This window comes from Centruroides sculpturatus, unplaced genomic scaffold, assembly GCF_000671375.1.
Source record: "Centruroides sculpturatus isolate CEXI.00-Female unplaced genomic scaffold, Cexi_2.0 scaffold166, whole genome shotgun sequence".
NCBI classification, from domain to species: Eukaryota; Metazoa; Arthropoda; class Arachnida; order Scorpiones; family Buthidae; genus Centruroides; species Centruroides sculpturatus.
Window position 1 is genome coordinate 906,769 of NW_019384423.1, and position 10,102 is coordinate 916,870.

At 29.4% G+C, this 10,102-nt stretch overlaps 1 protein-coding gene across 1 annotated transcript; it reads left to right on the top strand.

Annotated features, from left to right (window-relative positions):
• The first annotated feature begins 1,573 nt into the window (after positions 1–1,573).
• On the top strand, positions 1,574–10,095 carry LOC111619484 (fucose-1-phosphate guanylyltransferase-like). Its single transcript, XM_023361214.1, has 6 exons — positions 1,574–1,613; positions 1,684–1,765; positions 2,683–2,856; positions 5,049–5,333; positions 7,451–7,669; positions 8,790–10,095. Exons 2-6 carry the CDS (start codon positions 1,696–1,698, stop codon positions 9,815–9,817), a joined length of 1,776 nt encoding a protein of 591 aa, XP_023216982.1. The 5' UTR covers positions 1,574–1,613; positions 1,684–1,695; the 3' UTR covers positions 9,818–10,095.
• Positions 10,096–10,102: the final 7 nt, after the last annotated feature.

Consider the following 10,102-nt stretch of genomic DNA (forward strand, 5'->3'; position numbering starts at 1 on the left):
AGAAACCCTAGTTGGACCCTAGTACAACAAACAGTCTCACACTTCTGGAGACGGTGGAATGCAGAGTATTTGACAACTCTCCAACAACGTCGTAAGTGACATCGTTCCTTACCAAATTTGGAAATTGGTGACCTCGTGTTACTAAAAAATGAACTACTTCCTCCAAACCAATGGAAAATTCGTCGTGTTATACAGACCCATCCTGGTAGTGATTGTCACGTAAAAGTTGTTACAGTATTCACGTCTACTGGAAAGCACATAGACCAGTTACAAAATTGTGTCCATTACCCAGTAATAATTAATTAATTTTTTAAGATTCGAATAATTGTCGGTTTACTCCAGCTAAAGATGTAATTGATACCTGTCAGGTGTCAAGGCTGGGGTAATGTGTAAACTATTATTTATTTTTGTTATTCGGAAATTTTTTTTCTTTTTGTTTTTATTGTGAGATGAAAGCTTTTTCGCGCGCTTTTCGGTGAGTCGTCTGTCGTCGCCATCTTGTTTAGTGTACCGTATTGCCTGTGTGATTTAAGAGAGTTTAAATCAATAAAGATCGTTTTGTTGTGCAATTGTGATTTCATATACAGTCCATTTTCAACCTAAACAAAGATATACTAAGAGAAAAATAAGGAAAAATGTGAGGATATTCACTATATCTCATGTATTCAGGAATGTTCTTCTCTATTTTAAATAATATAACTTATATTGTCACTCTGGAAGTTAATCAAATATGCGAATAACCATCAGAAGCACCCGGGATGTACCGTACTTGGAGTGCTTTGGATGGTTATTGATGTTACTGTAAATTTGGATGCTTAAAACTCTGATGTAATTTCATCGTATTTTTAAAAAGATCGGTTTGACTCGGGATATTAGCCATTTATATATATACTGTGTAGAGCATTCAAATCGCAAATTCGCCATATTTAATCCAGTTTTTATTCAATTCACGGTGTGCGCTACATTGCGTTACTTTATATTAATATTCCGTTAATAAAATACATAATTCCGTTATAATTAATATTCCGTTATAATATACAAAATTCCGTTTTGTATAAAATTTAATTTATAAGAAAATAAACAGCTCCTATTTTATAAGTTTAGAAAAAGTTCTAAAATAAGAACTGTAAATGTTATATAAATACAAGGACTAAATATGGTGGCGGCGTATTTAAATGCACCATTCTATACAAGTACCTTCAGTTGATGTGAAGCAATAAACTTATATTGTGTATTGATAATTAAGATATAGAGATTGAAAAAAACTAGAAAAATAGCTTTTTAGAAATGAAACAATGCCAATTTCATTAAAAATATCAATAATAGTTTTTCTTAGAAGACTGTTTTGTGCATGATTGTATCAATAATTTGACTTCTGAGGCTTTGTGCACGATTGTAATTTGACTTCGACTCGTTTATAATTAATGGATCCGAATTTTAGAAAAATTTACAATAATAATTTTTAAGATAATTTAATTAAAACCATGATTAATTCTTTATAATTAATGGCATTTTGAAATATTACTTCATGATTTTAGACGTTGTCCGTTAGAGAGCGCTAGATTTACAAGTATGGCGTCGTCCCTTTGATTCATGTGACATCAGCTGATTCGGCGAGTAAAGAGTTCATGCGCTTGATTCTAAGTCGTTCGTTCTTATTTTATGCTTTGTTTTTTTTAGTAGAAATCGGAAATAATGGATTATCCGGACGATTCTATAAAAACTTACATGAAACAAATTATTGATTATTATGAATCTATAAGAGGTACGATATATGATCGATTTCCTTGTGACACGTGCTTTTTACGTCTTAATTTAGAATTAAATTTTAATTAAATTTAAAAAGATGTGATGATACTGATCAAATTTCGCTATTAGCGGACGAAAATTTAACGATATTTAGAATTGTCGCGTGGCAGTATGCTGATAACTTCCGGTAGATTCATCTTACCGGAAGTTTTGTATACATTGCCACGTGACAATTTTAAACTGACAAAATCAAAGTAAAATTAAACTGTACACTTAATAATACTGTACATATAAAGTGTCATGCATCATAACTAATAATAAATCAAACCATTAATATACAACAACTCCCAAGTATTTTGGCTTTTTCTTCATATACCTTTACTCTGATATAATATCTCTATTTATGAGAAGAATAACATAATTCTGACAAAATCAAGTAACATTAATTGATTATTCTTAAAATAACTTGAAAGTATTTCAATAACTTAAGAAAATTTATTCAGAAGTATGTTTTGATGATGCATTTATATTATAGATATAATTACTAAATATAGTACTTTTTATTATGGGATATTACAGAAGCTGGAATATTATTCAAGCTTAACTGTTGATACATTAAACAAAAAACATATGTACTTAATTCCCTCTTCTTCTTGTTTTAATTGTTAGGAGTAAGCGTAAGATTGGTTGAGATAACAAATCACACAGGAACATACAATGATGTTACAAGCTTTATTAATAATGGAGGATTTGAAATGTCTAACTTTATTGTGTGTGTGATTTGTTCTCTCAAGCAATCTTATGTTCACTCCTAACTAAGAAAATGCAATTCATTCTAAACTCTTTAATAAATATATCATACAGTGTTAAAACAATGATAGAATATTAAGATAAAAATTATTAACTGTCGAAATTTACAAATTTTATTTTCAGGAAAATCAAAAAAAGCTCTTTCTTATTCATTTTGGGATCTGGTTGTCATCACAACTTCCGATGACGCGCAGAAAAATGCATTCGACATTCAGATTAATCTGAAAATAGAGAGAGGCGAACTACCCGTCGACGTACCGTATCACGTTATAGCCGATCCTCCGGGATTTAAAATCGGTATTTAGTTAACTTTTATTTATTAAATTAAATTTAGTGGTAAGAGAAAAACTATGCTAATTTACTTGGCAACCAAATGCCTTTATTGAATTGCATCTTTTACTATTTTAGTCAGGCTTTTGCTGAGGATGGTCTGACTGTAATGGCCAAAAATGTTTCATTTTAATAAATACATTTGGTTACCAAGAAATTTAGCAGTAACTTATTTTGTAACTAAAATTTTCAGAAATTGAAAAGTAATGTTTAAAAGTTATAGTAATTTGTCTATGTTAATAAAAATTATGCATAATTATTTTAGAGTAACATTTTTGCATTCTTTATCATTAAGGATATTCATGATCTGTAGCTATTCTCAACTGTATTGGTGTTCATGGTTTTCTTAAAGATTCTATGGCAAAATCCAATGGCTTAATGGAGTTTCCTTGGAGCAATATTCAGTAATTATTAAAATTTATTTATAAATTTCTTAAAAATTATGCAGGATCTCATCACATTTTAATATCTTAAAAGATTTTAAAGAACAATAAAAAAATGTTCATTCCATTACAATTAGTTCCATGTTTGAAGTTACAGTGATTTCATCAAATGTGGAACTTTACGTCATGGAATGAACACTTTTTATTGTTCTTTAAAAATTTTTAAGGTATTAAAATTCATCAACAAAGTGACCAGTCCTGCTCTGGGCTGATTCTTTTCTTCTAGAATATTCTAAATTTAATAATTAGAAATAACTTTATTTCTAATTATTAAATTACCATGAGATGACTGCCTAATTGCCTACCACTAGCCAAACTGATTTGTATTTATTTATTTACTAGCCCTAAAAATAGCTTGATGGATAATCTAGATTGTTTAAAGAAATTGTCTATTGTTAAGAGGACATTATTTTGAGTAATTCAAATTTTTCTAAGTGACCACTTGTTTTCAAAAATTAGACTTAGCTCATACTATTTTATCAAAGGACACAAGTTATATTAGTTTTTATAATATATAAGTTTTCAAAAGATTTGCATTTGATAGTTAAACATGATCATTTCAGATATGGATCATCTATAAGTTACATAATGATACACATATTTGAATGAACTTTCAAATTGTCATGTTTTTATTTATAAAATAGTTGCATTCCTTTGAAAATTTGCTGTTTCAGCTGAAGAAGAACCATTTCTGGTTCAAAAATGTTTGTGAAGTATTGTTTTTTTTTTTTTGTTTTTTTCATTTTTTTATTTGAGTTTCACACCGGTAACAGGCTTTGGTAAGTAGATACATAATGATATTTTTGTACTTTTAAACAACCATCTCACCTCTATGATGTTCTGTAACACTGTCACACATACCCACCCATAAGGGTGACCATACATTGGGGAATTTGAGGCAGATGCTCTCCTTTTTTGTCTGGGTTGCTCTTTTCCTAATCCCCGAGAGGGTCCCAAATTCCATGATGAACAAACAACAGAAAGTCATGACTTCTATCCTATTCTGCAAATATAAAAGAAACTAATGAACAATATTTGTCCATTGAGCCATGCATCTCTATTTTTATGTAGTTATTTGTTCATTGTATGTTGACCAAAACCACATTCCTTGTTTTTGAGACCAAGTTAGTCCTTAGTGCAACCAAAACCACTGTTTTAGAGTGTCTTAATTGTGCTAGAAATAATACATAATATAGGATATAGAGCATTACATTATTTTATTAATTAACATACAAATCAGTAGCATAAACAGTACAGTTCACTATTTAACATTTTCAATGCAAAATGAACTATTGTCTTGTGAAGGACTGAGATCCTAGCATTATGTAACATTTTTTGTAAATACTCCTAATCTTTGTGTAACATGTCATAATGATTACATCCATACCCATCCACCCATATCTGTATTATGTAATTTATGGACATATCCATCTAAATGGCTAATTTATTAGAGTAGGTTTAGCTTTGTATTTCAATTGCTGTTACTTTTTTTACACATTACATACAACACAATAATTACATAAATAGCTATTATTATTTGAATGCCAATAATGAATCATTGCCATGTATGTATATTATAGGCTGAAGTCCAGAAGAATTATTTCTTTTGGGCTTTAACCTGCATGAAATTTTAATGTGTTTCTTGATATTATGATCACATTGTATTAAATTACTCTAAATAATTGTTTTGTTTAACAAATTAATTTTCCTTTACAGGTAGTGGAGGCTCAACATTAATCGCTTTACAAAACTTACTAACGATTTATGGTGAGAAACTGTTCACTTTCAAGATCCTGCTCATTCATGCCGGTGGTCGTAGTCAGCGCATTCCGTGCCATAGCATTTTGGGAAAATTATTTGTATCTTTGCCCTTGGGTAATCCAATGTTTCAAATGCTAGATTTAATTCTTGCAATATATTGGCCTTTTACAAAACAAATGGATGCGGGTGTATTTTTGGTCAGTTCAGATGCTTTCATAACATATTATCTAACAGAAGATGGTAAGTCTTAAAGATCTCTTTTATTTTTTTAATACTTAGTGTAATACATTTAAATAGTAAATTAACAAAAACCATTTGAATTCATTTAAAATTTGAAGGAATTTAAATTATTCTGTTCAGATGTATCTGATGTTGGAAGATGAAATTTGTTTCAAAAAGCACTCGTTCTTTGTATTGAGGAGTTCAGTTCAATATTTTTAATTTAAGACCAAACAGAGTTGAAGAGAAAAGTCTCATTAAATTAAGTGATTCCTACACTTCAGCCTGTTATATTTTGATTTTAAAATAAGTTGAGAGTATTAAGGATTGACAACATGGAAGAATATTAGAATTAGAGAGGCCTAGCAACATGGCTTTATTTTGTTTTTCCTGTTGAGCTTTGGACACTTGGTTTTGTGAAGATTGTGGTAATGCCCCTAAATTGGGCTGGAACTTGTCTTTAGTATAAGTGCACATATTTTTTTTTCTACAAAATTAACTAGACAAGATTTGACTGTAACGTAAGCCATGTTGCAAAATATGTACAGTATATAAAAACAATCATCATGTACATAAATACAATAATGTCTGTAATGCTCTTTGGACCTAATAAATTAGTTTGAAGACCATAACAGGATTGAAACAAAAGCATTTCTCCATGAGTGCTTGCAAGCTAAAGAAAGCTTGGGACCATACAGATATTTACAGTTTACTCATTTTTATAGAAGTCATATGATTTAGGATTCCAGCCCTGACCATTATGTTTTATTAATTTGTTCTCGGAAAATACTTTTTATAAAAAGTTAGCACTGTCAACTTCAATTACTCTGTATCTTTTTACAATAACATATTCTTACAAATTCTACAATTTATTTTTAATGCTAGTATGAGTGATATGATCTATATATTGATTCAAAGATTGTTTTAATTTGTCTGACTTCATTTGAATAAATGGCTAGGGCTAAAAATACAGTTTAAGTATCAAATTAAAGATCTTATTCTGTAGATGATGCCACCGAAGAGAGATTTGGGAAAGTTACAATGGTTTAATATGGTAAAGTGGCAAATGTACAATGTTAAGTCTATGGTACAAACAAGTTGGGGTCCCATAACTTTAGGAGTCCCTGTTAACCTTAGGATTCTCCTCACTAACAGTGAGGAGTCTCTGTTAACTTTAAGACAATTTTTTGTGTTTTGTGGTTTCATTATTGTAAATACTGAGGTCAGTAAATATACATTTTAGTTACTAAAGCCTTTGTTTTTATCATCTTCTCCCAACTTAACCTCACCAATATCTAATCCATTTAAATGCCTGATCAATTCCAGGTTCATGCAGCTAGTTAATTATTAATTCATAGCTAAAACAAAAAATATTTAATGGGTTAAAGTTAAAAAAATTCTTACATTTTTTGAAATAATTTCACAGCATTATCACTTTCTATATTGAATTATTGAATTGTTTGTTTTTCAAGCATGTATGTTCTTTAACATGAAATAATTCACTTAATTTTTTTTAAATAAACAACAAAGATTAGTGAGTATTTTAAATTAAATATTAATTTTGTTATGGCAATGACTGTGATTTTTGACTATTGATGCTGAACAAAAAAATAAAATAAGGTGAGTGGATAAAATACCTGACGAACGGGACTTTCTTTATGTATCTAACATCTAAATAAGGGTCAGTTTCCCTAGAAAATCCTCCAGGAGACACACTATTGGTAGATTGCCCAGGTGTTGCATTGTCAATCTATCAATTTGATAAAAAAAAATAAAAAGTAAACTCACATAGAAATCGAGAGCCACAAAAATTTTTATATTCACAACTAACGTGATTGTAAAGGTTCCATCTCAATAATTTTCTGTCCCAGTGTTTATGGTCACAATAATTTCCAAAAAATAACTTATTTTTTATTATATACATGTGAATAATTTGCATGAACACAGCTAGTAAAGTTTATTGCAGATGTTCTTTCTAGTGATAGATAATTACAAATGATTTTAGTATTTTGTGTTCACTTTTCCAAAGTAATTGAGATTTAGTAAGTTTGAATTATGAATCTCAAAAGCAAGTAAAAAAAACATTTGTGTATCTGAATATTTAATTAAATATTTGATTAAATATCTTTTATTTTTAGATGATTTGTCTTGGACCTTTAAAGATTCAGATTTCACTGCTTTAGCACATCCGTCATCTATTGAAATAGGAACAAAACATGGCGTTTACGTACTTCCATCTTTATCTTCGGAACTCTTACAGAAATCGTGTTTCATGATTCAGTGTCTCGAAATTTTACAGAAACCGTCTGCTGAAACTATGAGAGATAAAGAAGCTATTGCCAGAACAAACATAAATGGTAATTTATATTTTATTACTTAAGCTTTAATAAAATCTTAATATGATGATGATCAAATGAGAAGTAGACTTGGTGACAGTATGATGCATTATTCTAGTATTGTGCCTTTATATTAGCCATGGAAGGCCAGGCACATGCGTTTTAGGAGTTTTAATTTCTTCTACTTCAGAAGCATTAAAAAATTAAACAGTTAATTGTATATAGTTATATTTTTTCTATACTTGTTCAATTCTTCCTTACCTACTGTTTATGTTAATTAATCTATGTATCTATATTGTAAAAATTATGAAAATATAATGTGTTATTTTTAAAGCTGATCTGTTAAAGGAATCCTGTACACAGATCTGCAGCCATGTTGTTACTGCTCTGTTGTATGTAATCAGAAAACTTAAATCTTTAATATTTACAGACTCAAAATTTAACATTTGAAACTCCTTGATAGTGTCTATATTTGCAAATAAAATTTTTGTTTGATCACCCTGTAATATTCCAAGAATGCTATCAGTGTTTAATATTAGTAGTTATAAAAATTAAAAATACTTTATTTTTTATCAGTCATTTGTTTTCTCAAAATGTTACTGATATAAACGTTGGATTAATGGTCTACGGCGGTGGTCTATCGTGGATATGATTTGGTCTGTATTTCACTGGAATAAACTTTTACACTCAACTTATAAATAAGAGAATTAAAAATCTAAGAAATAAGAATTTATTCTGACAATATTAATGTTTTCTTGAGTTTAAACTAAAGAATAAATTTTAATGACAATAATACAGAAATATAACCTGAAATACGTAAATTGAATCCTATTATTTGACTGCAGATCTGCCTTTGGAAATTTGAAGTTTATTTAGATTAATTGGAGACTGTTGAAATTTAAATAAATTTTTTGTGAAATAATGGGGAAAAAATTACTTGAAAAACGCGACAATGGTTAATATGCCTCACTTGATATCAAAATCTGAGGCAAATCCAAGATTTAGAGGATATAGCTGTTTCTTCTATGTTAAAATAAAGAAAAAGTGTTGAAAAATTATACATTTAGGTTAATATATTTATATATTTTGAAATTATTTACATACAATGTTTTTATTACTCATAGTGTTCCTAATTTTTCAGGTACATCAGAAGAAATTGTATATAGTGATAGTGTTTTTTACTTCAGTAGTAAAATTATGAGAAAATTTGTTGATTACATACAGTCTACTCATATTGTAACTTGTGAATTAGATGCTTACGGAGACTTTTTACAAGGACTGGGACCAAACAGCTCTTCGTCGTATATTTATGATACAAAAAATGTAGTCGAAATTTCTGATAATCTCATTCAGACAAGAGAAAACTTGCATCATTTATTGCAGGGGAGTTCGATTAATGTTATCGTGCTACAGAAATCCAAATTTTACCATTTAGGAACAATTGGAGAATACATAGAAAATTTATGTACTAATAAAATATTAGCAGAAGAAATGAATTTCCAGAAATGGATATTTAGTGTGACTACAAAGAGTGGTTTAAAATTGTCCTCCTCTGGAGGAACTGTAATGCATTCTTGCATCCATCCTAATTCCGTCGTCGACGAAACCACCGTCTTAGAATACTGTGATTTCCCTTTACTTTTAAAAGTAAATGAAAAGTGCATTGTGAGTGGATGTCTTGGATATGGAGAAAAATTAAATGAAGTTCCCATTCAAATTCCCAGCTGTTCCTTAATTCATACCGTGTCCGTTCGAGTGGACGGAACCGTCGGCTATATCACGATTGCATTTCATTTTGATGACGATCTAAAATCTAACTATCCTTTTCAAAGTATCACGAGCATAAAGTATTTTGGAAAGTTTCTCGGACACATTCAGCCAATGTTGTTTGGGTGCGAGAAATATTCAGACCTCTTCAGCGGCAATACGAAAGTATATAGTCTGTGGACGGCAAAGTTGTTTCAGATGCAATTAACAATGGAAGACTCTCTGAAAGTTACATTAAAAATGTTACAGAATGTTCTGAGTGAGAGCAATACCTTCGAGGTATACAGTAATTCTATATTTCCTTATTTATCGATGGAAGATATTCTGAAGTACAAAAATGTCGAGAAAACTATAGAATATAGAAATAAATTGTGGGAAAAAATTGTTAAATACCAAAGCTGAAATCAGGTTTCTGCTAAAGATGTAAGTATTTTCTTTGTATTTTATTATATACTATTTATAAAAATTCAAAAAATCCTGTTTTTCTTTGTGATTGTGCAATTAAAAAAGAATTTGAAAAGGAAATTTCAAGATGTTGGAGATAACAGGTCAATGCCACTGAACATAGTGTATTCTTGCTAATCTGAATCAGTTTTATTCATTTTTCCACTAAATATTTCAGCTGAAAACAAAAGTTAATCATAAATAATTTTTTGAAACATGATAAACTTATAAAATTAATATATA